This window comes from Serinus canaria, chromosome 4A, assembly GCF_022539315.1.
Source record: "Serinus canaria isolate serCan28SL12 chromosome 4A, serCan2020, whole genome shotgun sequence".
Classification (NCBI taxonomy): Eukaryota; Metazoa; Chordata; class Aves; order Passeriformes; family Fringillidae; genus Serinus; species Serinus canaria.
Genome location: NC_066318.1, coordinates 6580233 through 6595900, shown reverse-complemented (window position 1 = coordinate 6595900; position 15668 = coordinate 6580233). Strand labels below are relative to the sequence as shown.

General features: G+C 40.1%; 1 protein-coding gene across 6 annotated transcripts in view; it reads left to right on the top strand.

Annotated features, from left to right (window-relative positions):
* Positions 1 to 15668, top strand: part of LOC103824496 (integrator complex subunit 6-like) — a 39659-nt gene that overhangs the window by 22895 nt on the left and 1096 nt on the right. For 3 of the 6 annotated variants that reach the window (XR_003944925.2, XR_003944924.2, XM_030228726.2), the window contains exons 8-17: positions 487 to 639; positions 2247 to 2379; positions 8169 to 8263; positions 9015 to 9125; positions 10791 to 11006; positions 11485 to 11608; positions 12155 to 12297; positions 12636 to 12867; positions 13477 to 13869; positions 15235 to 15328. Coding sequence is in view for 4 of the 6 variants with exons in the window: in XM_030228726.2 (XP_030084586.1) it covers positions 487 to 639; positions 2247 to 2379; positions 8169 to 8263; positions 9015 to 9125; positions 10791 to 11006; positions 11485 to 11608; positions 12155 to 12297; positions 12636 to 12867; positions 13477 to 13869; positions 15235 to 15328 (1694 nt within the window). In the remaining 2 variants the exon portion in view is untranslated. Of the gene's footprint in view, positions 1 to 486; positions 640 to 2246; positions 2380 to 2569; positions 2651 to 8168; positions 8264 to 9014; positions 9126 to 10790; positions 11007 to 11484; positions 11609 to 12154; positions 12298 to 12635; positions 12868 to 13476; positions 13870 to 15234; positions 15329 to 15668 lie in introns of those variants that run through there. The other 3 variants (XM_030228728.2, XM_030228730.2, XM_030228729.2) reach the window with 3 other exon arrangements.

Here is a 15668-nt window from a genome sequence, read left to right as displayed (position 1 = left end):
TTCCTGCACTTCGCAAGTGCACAAGGTACTGTCTGTCCATTCTCCTTGCTCCCACCTCCTGATTAAAGAGGGGAAAAAAAAAAAGGAGAGAGATTTGTAGAGAGTTCTTTGTGAATTGAGTGCCCTCTCCCATCTGTTTTCCTGTGGACTTCAAGACGGGAAGAAGAGTTGAAGTCTCCTTTAAGCCTGTCTGTATTGTAGCTCAAATGACTTGAAGGAGGCTTTTAAATATAAATAGTGGCATATTAACCATGTTTTTTCTCTTGGTGGGAAGAGTATATCAGTGTGTGATCACTTTTTTCAGTTAGAGAAATTTTTAGTTTTGTTATGCGAGCTTGTATTTTATTCTCTTCAAAGGAATACTGTGGAAACTGAGTGTTTTAAGACTTACAGGATGGTGAAATACCTGCTTATGGATATTTTTAAGAGAATTGGTTTGTTTGCTATAAATATGTGGAAACTGATACCCTTTTTATCCCCTTTCAGCCTCCACGCACAGCTCACCCCGTGGTGAGGTTCTCCTGTGTGGATTGTGAGCCCATGGTCATAGACAAGCTTCCTTTTGACAAGTATGAGCTTGAGCCTTCACCCCTCACCCAGTACATCTTGGAACGAAAGTCTCCCCATACCTGCTGGCAGGTACTTGCCCTTGATTTGATTCTAGAAATATCACGGGTAATCAGTACTGATTCTAGAAATATAATGCATACTTCAGTCTTTGCAAGCCTGGAGAATTGGGGTCTGGTTCAAACTCTGCAGCAGATGAGAAGAAACATGTCAAGGTTTCACTTACCTCCTTTCTAAGAGAATTATTAGGAGTCAGAATTGAGTTTTCCCTCCACAGGCTTTGTAATCTCATTTAATTCTCTTTCTAGGTCCATCTCATTTTGCTAAGAAATATGCCCCCCAGGTTCCATTTTTGGCGAAATTGAAATTCTCTGCGGGCTTCCATTTGCTTACAGGGGAAACCCAGCACTAGTTTCCATCATGTTACCTAATGAACAGCTGCAGATCATTTTTACTAGATGGTTGAGGCTGCTAATGGGAATTGAATGGAAGCTGTTGATCCTGTTGACTAGATTGGCCTTGAAGAGGTTGAAGTTCTGTTGCTGAAATCCTTTGTCACGTGATACTTTTGTAATTTTTTTTTTATAAGTTTCTGTGTAGTCTCTAAAATGAGGCTCCCTTCTTGGTGGAGTTCTTTTAAATATTAGCCTAATGTGTACACCAGCAGTATGCTTAGTATTATACTTTTTTTGGAAAGGTGAATTTGGGGGTGTCTGTATCCCTAATAAATGCTACAGCTTACTTGAAAATATGACAGGCATATTCAGAAGAAAAAATAATGTTTCTTTAAAAAAACTAATTTAAAAAATGTCCTTTGTATTCTATTAGGGACATTATTTGCCTGAGTTACTAAAATTACTCTGCTGTTTTTCAAAAACTGCTTTTCTTCTCCCAGCTACACATCAGACCCTTACAAATCAGAGAAATAGGCTCATTGTCATAGAAACCATGCAACAAACCCAGTTTCTTATGCCCTGAAAAAACAGAGGAAAGCCACTTGCTATTTTGCTGCAAGGTTTATTTTTTTCTAGGAAAACTATTTTTGACTTAGATGTGGGTTATTTTGCTTGCCTCAGTTAAGAACATCTACCATTTTTATCCTGTTGAAATATTGTTTACATGTAATGCTTTTCAGGGTTAAAACCCTCATATATGTGCACTTAAAAAAATAAAGTCAATTTTAAGAATGTTGGTAGTAGGCACAGTCAAGACATTTCTTGAGTGGTTGTTTGTTTTGTTTAATTTCTGTGCTTAAAAACGTTTTGCATTTCTTTTCATCAGTGTTGTAAACATTAGTTGTGCTATTTTTGAGTCAGAAGACTAATTTCAAATAGCTTGTTTATTTAACATTCCTTCAACAGATGTCCCTAACCTGTTTTAAATAATTTCAAAAATTCTTCAGGACATCACTTCACAGTAGTTTCAGTAAAGCAGTAAAGATTACTCTGTGAAGAGCATTTCCACACTTACTGGGTGTACACTCAATGTTGCATGTCTCAGTTTGGTGACTGGGGAGTGTAGGTCTGTTCTCACCCTGATGTGTTCAGATTTGTCTGTGCTTGATAATTTACTATCTTAATGCAGTTGGATTCAGATTGATTTGAATTTTTAAATGCCCCATGTTTACTATTATTCACATTCTTCATTCTAATACAGTGCTCTCTCTTATTCTTTGTCAGGTATTTGTGAGTAGCAGTGGAAAATACAGCGAGCTCGGCCACCCGTTTGGGTATTTAAAAGCAAGCACTACTTTAACCTGTGTAAACCTCTTTGTGATGCCTTACAACTACCCTGTTTTACTTCCATTGCTAGGTAGGTAACACATCTGCATTGGACTGCCAGTGCAGCTGCTCCAGAGCAAAACAATAATGGTTGGTGTTCTGCCTTAGTTTGAGACATTATAAAATAATGGAGATCAGAGAGTAGAGAATGTTGCAAACTCTTTTAACCTTCTTTGGGAGGAGAGGATTTTCATACCCCCTCTCCCTTTTTTTCTCTCCAGCAGAGGAGGAGAGCTACCTGCTTCCAGTGCATGTTTGATGCTGTTCACCTCCTAGACACGTAGCCTCTTCCTTAACCTGGAGTAAGCTTCAACCTCCATTCTTTTCCCTCATTTAGGGTGTGGTGTATCCAGGTTTTGCAGTTGCTCTTGTAGCAGCTTATTTTTTACTGGAAGATGAGATGCAGTGTTTGTCACGGGTGTTGGGAAGAGGGAATTCCCTAATGCAGTTCAGAGCAGTAAGAAGGAATTGAGCAGTGAAACAGTCTGCATTTCTTTCCTGCCCAAAGGACCAGGTTTTGTTTTTGTTTTTTTTGACTCCCACAATGAAATTATTTTCTAAGGAAAGATACTATGAAAAGGTGCTGTGTGAGTAACTGGCATAAGGGTAATGGCAGAGAGGAGTTTCCAGAGTGCCACTAACCCTTTCAGTTGCAGATGCTGTTAAAGCTTTTTTGTTCTAGTTTTTGTGGATGTTTTTAGTGATACAGAAGAACAGTGACCAAGAATTGAGACTTGCTGTTTTACACAGGATTTTTCTATTCATTTCTAGGAAAAAAAAAAAAAAGATCAGAACACAATTCAGGAATGCTTTTTTTATAATCCTGGTCATAACCAAAAAAAGAAGAAACTTGTGCTTGCTCATAATGTGTCTTTTATAGTTATCTATGTAGCCTGGTAATTGTCCCAAATTGTACAAGGAGGATGAGAGTTTCAGTGACTTTGTGGTTCCTGAAATACTGCAGCAGATCCACTAGCTGAAAAGCCATCACTGATCCTAAGTTAACTTCCCTGTTCATTTTGGTGTTGACATTTGCAGTTCTGCTGTGTCTTCCCTGGCAGCTCTTGTCTTCCCCCTGCCTCTTTTTTACAGGGGTGTAAAGCTCTTCCTTCTCTTCGAGGAAAGGCACTTTTCAGTGTGTGCAGTGCTATTCTGCAATTTACTCACCTGGTAATCTATTTCTTATGTTTCTGAAGGCTCTTCAAAGGAAAATGCAGAGTTTCCACATTGCCTGAGCTGTAAAGTGGATGTTTTCTTGAGGTCATGAATCTCATGCATTCCATATTGTTCATACAAACACACACAGTGTTACCTTCAGATCTCCTTCCAGGGCTTTGTTTATCCTTGGTCTCAAAGGCATGGTAGAATTAAGTTCTGTGGAGTATACCTTAAACACAAAAGTGGATCTGGGCCCTTTTCTACTTAGCAGTACAGAAGATGAATGAGATGATAAGCAGCATGGCTGGTAAATTATTTGTAAATGATTTTAGCAATACTGACTCTGTATTTGGCTCTGTAGGTAGATAGGAGCACTCATCCTGTGTCTGCCTTCATACACACTTCAGTGGATACTGATGGTTCAGCAGAGGACTCATAGGAGTGTGTAAAACAAATTTTTCATTAACCTCACCCAGATGTATAAGGAGAACTTGTGAGAACTCCCAAGATGAGGAGAAGTCTGCTCCTTTCAGCCCCTACCTCCCATATTGATCAGTGTGGTTCTAGTGGCTCCTGCCCTACTGGTGGAGTATTGTGTTGGGACAGTACCATGGATAATCTACCTCTGTTCCTTCTGGTGACTCTTTCAAAGACAAAACCACCTTACAGCTGTATATTTGTACTGTATTATCAAGTGTGTTCAGCCTTAGGAACAGATAGTAAGATGTTTAAAGATTTTTTTGCTTGCATTTTTGTTTTCCTCCTGCATTCCTGAGCAGGTGAAATTTTAATTCTATCTTTAAAAAATACTGTAAGACAGCCCTACGAACAGGTAAGATAGGTAGGCATGAGGCAGCTTGCAGGTGGTTCTTGAGAAAACTGAAAGAAGTTTTACTGGTCCGTGGCTGAAGGAGGTGAATTGTACCACATCCTATAGCTTTGGTGATTTTATGGCTTGGTTTCTGCAAGATTGGATTTGGGAATGCTGTAACTTCTGCTGGTGTTTAACTCCAAGGCCTGCATTCAGAAGCTTTGTAAGGGAAAGCAGCCAATTTATAGGACTTGATTAAACAGTGGAGGCACACAGTCTGTGTGTTAATGGACTCATGCACCGTGCTTGGTTGGCTGACAAAAACCCTGGTCTCTGGTCCATTTCCAGCCATGATGGATGGTGTGGGATGAGCAGCTCCAGTTTGCTTTCAGACAGCTAGAGAGAAGTCCTGACTAGCTTGGTGGTGGTTTGCTCCCAGAACTGAGGAGGTGGGCTGCAGTTCTTTCTGTTCAGTGGGAGGCTGCTGCAGGCAGAGCTTTTCATAGGCAGATGCTGACGTGCTTCAGTGCTGAATACTTGGCCCACAGATGATAGAATTTCCTCTTGAAGGAGTGTTGCAAAGCTGTTGTACTTCAGGTGCTGTTCTGTCTAAAAACATTGTACAGCCAAGTTCATGAAGAAGAAGTTGAAGGAGGGATTTTAGGGAGAGCTGAATAAAGATGAGGTATATTTCTAAATGCTTCTGCCTTGCCTAAGATGTTTCCTTGGTTCCTTTTAGCTGCATGGGTGGGAGGGCAAGCACTGCTGGGCAGTAGGAGTGACTGTTCATTGGGAGTGTCAGCAGAAGCAGCAGTGAAACAGCCATGCAGGAAATGCCTTGTGAAAGTGGTTAAATGCCCTTTTTCTGTGGGTCTAAATATGCAACAGGATGAGCATTTAGAAAATGTCTGCTCGTGAAGGACTGCAGCATGGACAGTTTCCTTGATGCTTTTACAGGCTCTGTGAGAGAACATGCAAGTAATGGTTTTATATTTTGGAAACTCAGGGCTGTGTTCTCACCAGTGTGAACACAGCATGCTGTGGCTCTGGGGGGAACAGCCAAATCCTTTTGATACATTTTGTATCATTGGGGAAACAGTGACACAACACCTTTCTTAGGTAATGATGGATGCTGTTTTCCGTTGCAGTGCCTTATTTTTCCTTAGATGGTTTGCCAGGAAAAGGATACTCTTTTCTGTGAATGTAAAATCATGAATCCACTACCTAGAATAGAGGATTAGTGCCTAATTAGGAGAATTACAGGAGTCAACAGGGAATGGTGGTGTACTTGCTCAGGTGGAATTTCATGTGAGTGGTGGTTTAAAAAATATAAAAACAAGTTTTAAGTTTTACTTTGAGTTACATGGTACATGATTGTTGTAATTTAGACTCCAGCTGACCTACTTAAATTACCTGCTGACTCTTCTCTCTCACACTTTTTTTTAACTGTTCACTGATCTTTAAAGATGCATCCAGCCCCCTTCTGTAGTACTGAGTGTTAAAAGTGTGTATTGTGTCCTGTCACAATTTGGTTGTTTTGTACATTAATCTGAAGTAGATAAAGACTTTGCCATGCAATTTTCAGTTAACTGGTCTGTGTGATTTTACCTGATCCCTTGAGTTGTTGCTTGCAGCCTGTTTCTAATGGTTTTTAATACCATGTTCCCAATTATACAGTGCTTTTAACTCCCTCTGAGTTCAGAAATAAAAAGAGTTCTACATTAAGCAGACTTTACAGAAATTAGTATCTGAAAATAATTAGGTAGAAGTAAAACTAAACTGTGTAAGGATTTTTTTCAATACTTTTTAATTTTTATCTGCAAAAATTTGTGGTTTAATCTGTGAAAGACATAGTTAACTGGATTATTTTTAGTTTGCTTATTTGTATAAATCATCATGTGCAGCCCAGGGCACAGGGGAAAAAGTGCCTTTCAAGTGCCTGTGTTGCAGTCTGCTGACAGTGTGTCTCAAACTCTCAAGGTAGAGGCAGGTAAGATGTTGATGGTGAAGTTCTCTCTGAAATTTGTGGCTGTGTTTACCTCCCTTTTGAGAAGGTGGCAGTTCCTGCAGTGAGTTTGTGCTGTGGAGAGGCTGATTTTAAAAAGCTGAAGCTCTGCTTTGAGAATTTTTTCCTGGGATAGCAGAGATCAGGGAGGTTCTTGTGCATTTGATGTCTGGGAGTAGAAGTGTGCTGTGGATTAGGACCCCAGGTGGCTGAGCTGAGGAGTGCCTGTGACATGTCACAGTGCCCATAGTGGTACAACCTCACAGTGCAGCTGGTGAGACACTAATCAAGTGCTGATAAGGGGTTTAAGGTTTAAGCTGTACTCAATAGACTGTAAAATATTAGGACATACTCCAGTACTGAACATCTTGCTTTTAAAGTTTTTTGTTTTGTGTTGAATTTAGAGAGGGGTGTAGTTTAACTTGCATTTTGCTGCAAAAAGGAAATAGATCTGTGAAATAAGAATGGATGGTTTGTTGTTTTGTTTTGGTTTTTTTTTGCCATATGTCATGATATCACCCCAGGTTCTTTTGGATAATAGTGCTAAGCTTGAAGTATATTGAGATTTTAAATGGAATTTTGATTTGTCCTCTCCCACTCTGGTCCACTTTCTTCAGGCCAGGGAAGAGAAGAAGTAGCATCTGTAGTATGTTTTTTTAATGTAATCCAGAATTCATTTAGATTGGAAAATACCTGTAGTGGAGTGTGGTTTGTCTATGAGAACTTGGGAAGTAGTATCATAACATCAGTTCAGTTTGTGCAGACTACTATGCAAGTCAAATTTTCTTCTCCAAATACATCTTCCTGAAAACTCAATGTGGAGAAAACTATTTCTTTGCTACATCTGTCTTTTGCACACCCTCTTCTGTGCATCTCTGTCTCCTGCAGCTCTCCCCAGTTAATTTTTGAACATCCCTTTCTCCAGACCTGCATATCTTTCCATTAGCCTCACTTTGCCAGCATGCTACAGTCCTACTAAGAACCTTCATTTCAGTGGATAACTCATAATTGCAAATGGTAAATTGCAGGATGCTGTGTTTGGTGTAGAGCCCACAGGCACAGTTCACAGTGTGTACAGCAAATAGGCCCACACTTCACTTCAGCCATTCCTGAAAGGCCAGGTGCACACCTGGAGTGAGCCACGCGCTTCTAAAACACTACCCAAAGCAAGAAATGTCTGGTTGCCCCTCTCTTAAAGGACAGCAGTTTTGTAGCTAATTTCTCTCTCTTGTCTATACCTGTGGGAGACTTTGCTGCCCTGGCACGAGGCAGGTGGTGTGGCTGGAGGTAACCCCTTGTCTGCTGGGTGTAGCTGCTGCTGTTGGCAGCAAGTCCAGCAGAGCTGTCCAGAAGGATTCCCTGATTTGACTTGTTTTATTCTTTCCCTTTGATGCCAAATAATATTTTTACTGGAGACCAGAATTCATCATACAGGTTGAACAGAAGAAAGCTGGTTTGAAAATGGAGATGGAACCAAATTAATGTTGTTTGATTTAATCAGATACAGGGACTCCCTGATGTGCAAGAGAGAGGCAAGGGAGGTGAAACTCTTAACAGGTGGATCTGTTGCACCTTCCATGCTGCTGGTAGTTGTGTGCAGTGTTTAAGTCTGGTGTACCTTGTAAGTGTGCTTGTAATGGGGACTTGCTCTGGATTACCTACTGCAGCTAGGAGTGGGGATTCCCAATCCTTCACACCTCAGGTTAAGAGCAGTTTTTGGGGGGAAGCCCCACTGGGAGATGGGTGGGGGGAGAAAATGGGGGGAAACCTGGCACGTTCGATTTTGGACAAAGCTAAAGGTCTGGGACTGTATAAATGACACCTTGTTTTGTTTTCCTTGTTGCAGATGACTTGTTTAAGGTTCACAAACTTAAGCCAAATCTGAAGTGGCGACAGGCTTTTGACAACTACTTAAAAACAATGCCTCCTTACTACTTACTGGTATGTTTATCTTTTCCTCTAATCCTCCGGGGTATAGTGGCTGGTGTGGCCAGAGTCCTTTGCATCATACCTCTTCCCAGTAAAGTTTTTTTACATAATTATAATGGCATTTTAGGTAGTTAACATTCTGCCTTTCAGAGGTATGTAGAGTAAACATTTTTAAGAATTAAAAAAATCTGTAGAACTACTGAGGAGGAGGAATAGCTATGTTAAGATATTAAGTGTTTAAAAAATGTGTTTTCTGATCATTAAAAAATGAATTAATTTTGATCAGAAGTACATCAGAACGTTCAGAGAAGCCAGATTTGGCATTATTTTTGTAACAGGATAAGGAAAATGCAGATTAGGTTGTTTGTTAATGTGGGTGAAGAGCTACAGTTTGGGAAGCTGATATTGACTGGGCCAAATAAAGGGTGGAGGGAGGCACTGTGTCACCTTTTATGTGTAGCTTGGACAATGCACCTCAATATGGACTTGCATCATCCCGGCTATTCTGGACCTGAGCCTTGAGTGGAAATTGCCAGTGGTACCACGCTGTGTGGTGTCTTGGTGATGTGGCATAATGTCCATTGTGAGATAGTTAGACACCAAACTCATGTCACATGTTATCTGAATAGACTTGAATTTTAGTGGCCAAAAGTGGAAAAGCTAGAGCACTAATCTATGTGCCTTAGCTTCCTATAATTGAGCTTATAAATTTCTTTTTTAAATACTTATTCTCTTACTATTGTGTATTTTGTTTTCCTTATAGCCATTAAAGAAAGCCCTAAGGATGATGGGAGCTCCAAATCTGATATCAGATAATTTAGATTGTGGACTTAGTTACAGTGTTATCTCTTACCTTAAAAAACTCAGCCAACAGGTAGTATTGATGAAACCTTTGCAATTAGAAGTGCGTTGATTATTTAGTTTGTGGTAATCTCATTATAAAGCAGTTAATCCCTGTGGGAGTTCATATGGGTGTGCAGCATATATTATTATTGAAGATTGGTGAGCATTTCCACTGAAATATGGATGAATCCAGTATGGTTCTGTAGCCAGTGATTGTGCCTTCTGTAAGTGGTGGAGAGGAATGCAAATGGAACCTCTTCAGCTATACTTCAAATATTTGCTAGATTTTAAACTCTGAAGATAATCATTAATTTGATTTATGCCTGCTCTTGCCATTGTTTTTCACAGCTGAAGTCAGAGGCTTGCTTTCAGTCTCATGTTTGTTTCCATGTGTCCCTTGGCAATGTGTATTTTCAAAAAAAAAAAAAAAGGATGTTCTTGTCTGTGGGGATTAAAATCACAGTTCAGGCTTTAAATCTGAGCTTCCTGTTTCCTTCAGGTCAAAGTCATTCTATGTGTTAAGTGTGACCTGGTGGGAAAGAATCCTGTGTATCTTTTTTCTCTTTGCCAAGACTGCCATCCCAGGTGTAAGGGCCTGGAAGTTCTTCCTCCTTAGCATGAGGAACTCTTTAAAACAGCAGTTCAATATCTAGAAAGCAGTGGGGAAGCAGCCTTAAAAATTACAAAACAAAAATCCTCCGCCTTAAAGAATGCACAAAATACATCCCAGAGCCTCTGAATTACTGAGCATCTACTAGACATAAAACTTCCTGTGGTATTTTGGTAATCCAGTGATATGCAAATTGATATGATTTATCTGCACTGTGGAGTTGGAATGACTCGAGATGGCTGCTGTGGCTCTCACAGACGTTCTCAGCACATGGAACAGTTTGAATGTGTGGAATGCATTATCAGCTCCTGTATAGGCACAGGCAATTCCAGAATTCTGCTGTGCTCCTGCTGTCCTTAAATTCAATTTCCCACAGATAATGAAGCAAACTGTGCAGAGGAGGAGATCTGGGGGAAGTGGCTTGCAATCACAGTGGGTTCTGGGGTTTTGGTTGGTTGGGTGTTTTTTTTCTTTGGAGGTATTGCTAGTGGGTAAAAAAAAACCTTAACTCTGAATACAGTCAGAAGTTAATACATTAAAATTCTCTATAGCTGTAATAATAAATCTGTGCTAATTGGAGAAGTGATACATTTTTAGAAATGTACTCATAAAACAGATTTCTATTGCAACTTTTCACCCTTATATTGTTAGGAACATACAAGGCAGACCTTAGTTCATAGGTTCAGACATAAACTGTAATTATATTACTGTATCTGAATAATACTATTGTTTTAAATGCAACTGTATTGTAACCTGAGGATCCTGCCTTCCATTTTGTTTTTTCTTTCCCTTTAAAGATGGTTCTTCAGGGACACAAGAGAGTCACAGACTTGCAGCAAAATCAGGGAATATTCACAGACCTCCTACTGGCATATAAATTTAGATACACTGGCAAAATATTTTTCCATATGCTAGCACATTAGAATTTCTTTATGCTTGAGATCTAATCTATGTAATCCAATGTATCCCTGGGTAGGTAGTAGGGAACTAAATTTGTAGTTTTATTCTGCTAATGTACTGTGTGTTTTGTACTGGAAATGTGCAGTGCCTGCTGATTCTTTAACTCACGATGTGATTCCATTTTAGACAAAAATAGAATCGGAACGGATAATAGGTTCAGTGGGTAAGAAAGTTCCACAAGAAATTGGAATAAAAGTGAAAAATCACTCCAGTGGCCTCTCCTTGGTACACAGTAGGGATTTTAAACAACTGCTGCAAGGGATCACTGGGGAATCTCCTCTGAGACTGTCAGAAATGAATGTTAAAGAATTTGCTGGATTCCACATAGGACTTTTAAACAAGGTAAACAGCACTGTGACTTGCTTGACTAAGCAGTTAATCTCATCTGTTTTATATGGGTAATTTTTATGGATTTAGTGTGGAAGGAAATACCTTCGCTGAACTGTGATGAGTACAGCGTAGACATAAAGAGGGAGAAGAGTAAATGCAGTTTTTTTGCACTTGATTTTGGGACACTGTTGTAAAACCTCATGGTAGTAAATGAAAATTACTGTGTTTTAAGTGCCAATCTCTGCAAAAGACAGCTATTGTTGTTCATCCACAAATTAATGTGCTACTCTTAATGGAGCTGAAAGCACTAATGCTGAATAAGGTCATGTTGAAAAGACAGCCACTGAGCTGCTTGTATCCAGTTATGAAGCTCTAAAGTTACTTAAGAATATTTTTAAAAAGTTAATGTTATTACAGTTCTTAGTGGAATTTCTCCATGCATGAGAGCTGATAGGTTAACTGAAAGTTACTTATTTTGTTACAAAACTAGGATTTGAAGCCACAGGCATTCAGAAATGCATATGATATTCCTCGTCGCAGTCTTCTAGACCAGCTAACTAGAATGAGAACCAATCTTCTGAAAACACACAGGCTTATCTTGGGGCAGGATGAAGGTAAGAAATCACAGTTCTTCATTAATAGTTTGAAGAGAATACAGCTATTTTTGTTATTTCCTTAAGGTAGTGGTTCTTGGTGTGGGGGCAGAGGTTGCCATTGCATCTCTTGCTGAGTCAGACAATGTCCTTTTCTTGACTCTGAAGGGGAAGGAAGGAAATCTTTGCCTTCTGTCATGCAAGATGTCATGCTGGCTTTGAAACTCAAAAATAAGTTCCATGGGAAAGCTTTCACATCCGCCTCAGTTCAGTAGACATGTGTTACAAAGTGATAGGGGCTTAAGGCAGAGAGGAGCTCTCTTTGTTTTTTGAGGTGCTGGTGGTCTAAAGATGCAGTTGTCAGCATAGAAATTAAACTTGCTTATTTTTTATTGTTCTGTCAATTAAGCTCAGCTCTTGCTAGGCTTATTTCCACAATTGTAGTCTTAGCTCATCCTCTGTAGTCAAAGGAAATAATCAGTTCAAGTTCTGAATGCTAACACTTGAGGTGTGAAGTTTGTATTGCCTTAATTTTCAGACTAAATTAAGATCTCGTTTCTGTTGCAGACTGCCTTCATAGTGTTCCTGTTGCTCAGATGGGAAATTACCAGGAATACCTGAAAATGATGCCTTCACCTCTTCGGGAAATTGACCCAGATCAACCAAAAAGACTCCATACATTTGGCAATCCATTTAAACAGGACAAGAAGGTAGGAGGGGCCTTGCTGCCTACTGTGCCTTTATATTTAATGCAGCTTGAAATAATTTGTGCACAGAATTTTTTCCCCACAACAACAATAAATTGGTAACCTGTGCAGCCTGTGGAAAGGAGGGATGTCTCCCAAGTGGTCCAAGAGGAATGTGTATGGAATCGTGCTGCTCTACAGAGTGGCACTGGGCTCTCTCTCTACTTATGTCGGGTGTCTTGAGAGCTGTCAAGTGTTCTGAAAGCCACTTGAGTCTGAACGCAGAGGGACTCAACTCACCAGTGGATTGGTCAAACAGTTGCTGCTTTGTACTGCTACTGAAATTATTACTTCCTTTTCAGGGTATGATGATAGATGAAGCTGACGAGTTTGTGGCTGGGCCCCAGAACAAGATCAAGCGTCCCGGGGAGCCGAACACGCCGGCGTCGCTGAAGCGGCGTCGCAGCATGTCCCCCCTGCTGCGGCGCCCGCAGGCACCGCCTGTCGTCACCAACCACGTGGGTGGCAAGGGGCCACCCGCTGCTCCTGGCTCCCCCTCCTACCTGAGCCTCAAGGGGGTCCCAGCAAGTAAAGGTATGCTGAGCTGTGGTGCAGCAGCTCGGGTGGTGGGGGGATCTGGTGAGGAAGGGAAAAGGTTCTGCCAGCACATCCGTGCTTCGCTGGTATGTAGGAGTGGGTTTCTTTTGTTGGCTTAGGTGAACAGGTTGCTGCTACAGCTATTGAAATCTGAAATTAAAAAAACTGTTTGGAGGTGGAAAGTATCCCAGATCAGCTTTTAGTTTTTCTTTGTGTATTCTGTGGCAAAGAAGGAATGTTAAAATACAGTTGTTTCCTTTCCCACAAATCGGAATTTTCATACCCACCTATTGCAGTAAACAGAGAAGAAAACTCCGTTAGCTGGGTTTGGGGAAGAGAAGGAAGACATGAGTTTACTTAGGAGTCATGACATTGCATTAGGAATACAGAACATGGTGACTTAACAGTAATGAAAGAAGATGCAGCAGTCCAAAGGGGAAGTATTCCCTTGGTCACATCCACAGCTGAATAAAAGTATTGGAGTGTTGTCCAGCACTGTCAGATTGCTACACAGCACTTCAGACAAAAAGAATACAGAACTACTTCTGTTTGGTTCTTTTGATGCTGCACTTATGCACCAGTAATATACGTATTTTTCATTTGTAGATACCAGTAACAGTGTTGTCCAAGATGGCAACGGAGAGAAGAAAGCAGAAAATTGTCAGTCAATGGAGAAGCAAATTGATGGCTTACCTGTGCAAATGGCTCCTGTGGTTCCAGCTGCTGTGGGAGAGGATGAGATGTTACCCAATGACTTAGACTCCTTACCTGTTGAATTCAATTGTTTAAGTGAAGATGGGCTGGATCATAAACCTGGTACCAACGCACTTGTTCGAGGGCCTGTGAATTACAGTGTGAGTGGAGATGACCAAAAGCGGGCCATGGAGTCTACTTCTGAATCTGTGCCAAATTCCTTTAAAATAACACCTACCATGTTGGAGGGAAGCAACGCTGACATCAAAATTAAAGTGATGAAAGAGGTTCGCAAACCTGGAAGAAGTAAGTGTCTTGGGTTTCTTTATTTTAGTAGTATATATTATATGTGGTGTGAGAGAGAAGACTTTACCTGGAAGGAAGGAGCTATTTTCAATATACACACAACTTCAGATTTTAAGTAATTTCTGGTTGCTCGTAAATGAGCAATGGAAGGGCAAAAAAGGAGGAAATGCTGGACAGGTGAGTTGAAGTTTGGACTTGTGCTTGGGAGGTTGAGTGCCAAGTCACCCTGGTTTGCCCTTGAAGACAGGTTAACTGTTGTAGGAGGTGCCCTGTAAAAGGAGCACCTTTCAGAGGATTTAGTTTTGTTACAAATGATCTAATGAGACTGAATACTCTTAGTGCCTTAGGCTGCACTGCTCCTGTGTACACAAAGTGCACTTGTTGCTCTGTGTCCATCAAAACTCCCTTTTGCAGGGCAAAGGCACATCTCTCTAAGGGTGTGCATCTAGGAATACGCTTGAAAGGGAATAGTAACAGTTTATAGCAGAGTTGATTTTTTTAAAAAAAAATTGTGAGACTAATTAGTGATGAAACTCTAAAAGTTGCAAACTCTTAAAAATTGAAGACTAAAAGTGACAGTCTGCATGCAAAGTGGGCTCATCCAATTTTATACCAAATTCATGCCTAGTAAATGGTGATGCAGAGTGAAACTGTGTTCAGTGTGAGTCACCTGTCTTGGTGCAGAATTCAAGCAGTCATCAGAGAAAGAAGCTAAATTGTAGTGACTTGAATATGTAATCTGTTCAGAGATCTGACCATTTATGCTCCCTCTGCTTGCTGCATCTCTGAGCAGACTCTTGGTCACAGCACCATAAATGTGTTCACACAAGGGTCAGTTATGGGAAATAGTAAAACAATGCTGGTTTTAAATTTGTTTCCAATTTAGTGTGTCCAGTTTATTCTTTTGCAGTGGACATATTTACCTTGTACCACTGGAACAGTTGTGTTGTGCTCACACTCTGTAGATGTAATGGCAACCTGTGCTTGCAGAAACAATGGCTCCAGGCCAGATCAGGGTTTTGGTGGCCCTGTGTGTTTTAACCGTGATCATGGAAATGGGAGGCTTCTTTCTACCAGCCTGCATTTTCTGAGGATAAATCATCCTACCTGCTGCATTTTAAAGAGAACCATAATCTTTGGTGCCACATTTGAATTCCCAGATCATCAGTATTACTTTAAATTATTCTGTCACCTGTGTTCTGCTCTTAAAGCTAGTGCAGGTGTTTTTCTTGCCTTATGTGTTTTATCATACAGAGATACATGAAACTGAGCTTTGTTTTTCCTTTTTGGCTCTTGAGCTTTTCTGAAATTTTATCTGCAACATTCATTCTTAATACTTGGTTGAATTTTTTATCTCTCTTTTAGATTATGAAAAAATATTTTCTCTTCTTGAGGAGGTGCAAGGACCTATGGAAATTCAGAAGTATTTCATTGAATTTGCTATCAAGGAAGCAGCAAGGTTTGTATAGATAGAAATGACTCAGAGTAATAAATTTAATATTAATTTAGATCATGGTAGTGAATAATAAACTTTATCCGTGCTAGTATTCTGATTTTCTGTTTTGACATATTTAAATTGTAATTGTTTTAGTGATCAAACTACTGTTACATTTTTATGTAGTAAATGATGTTAAAGTTTAAATATGAATTAGAGAGATAACAGGTTGTTCTTGAAGACCAACTCAAAATACAAGTGGGTTGGGGAGGGGCAGATGTAGTAAATTAAATTTTCTAGCCATTCTAATGCCAGAAATAAAGCAAGCTCTTCCCTACTGGAAACAGAGAGCCTCTGAGAATAC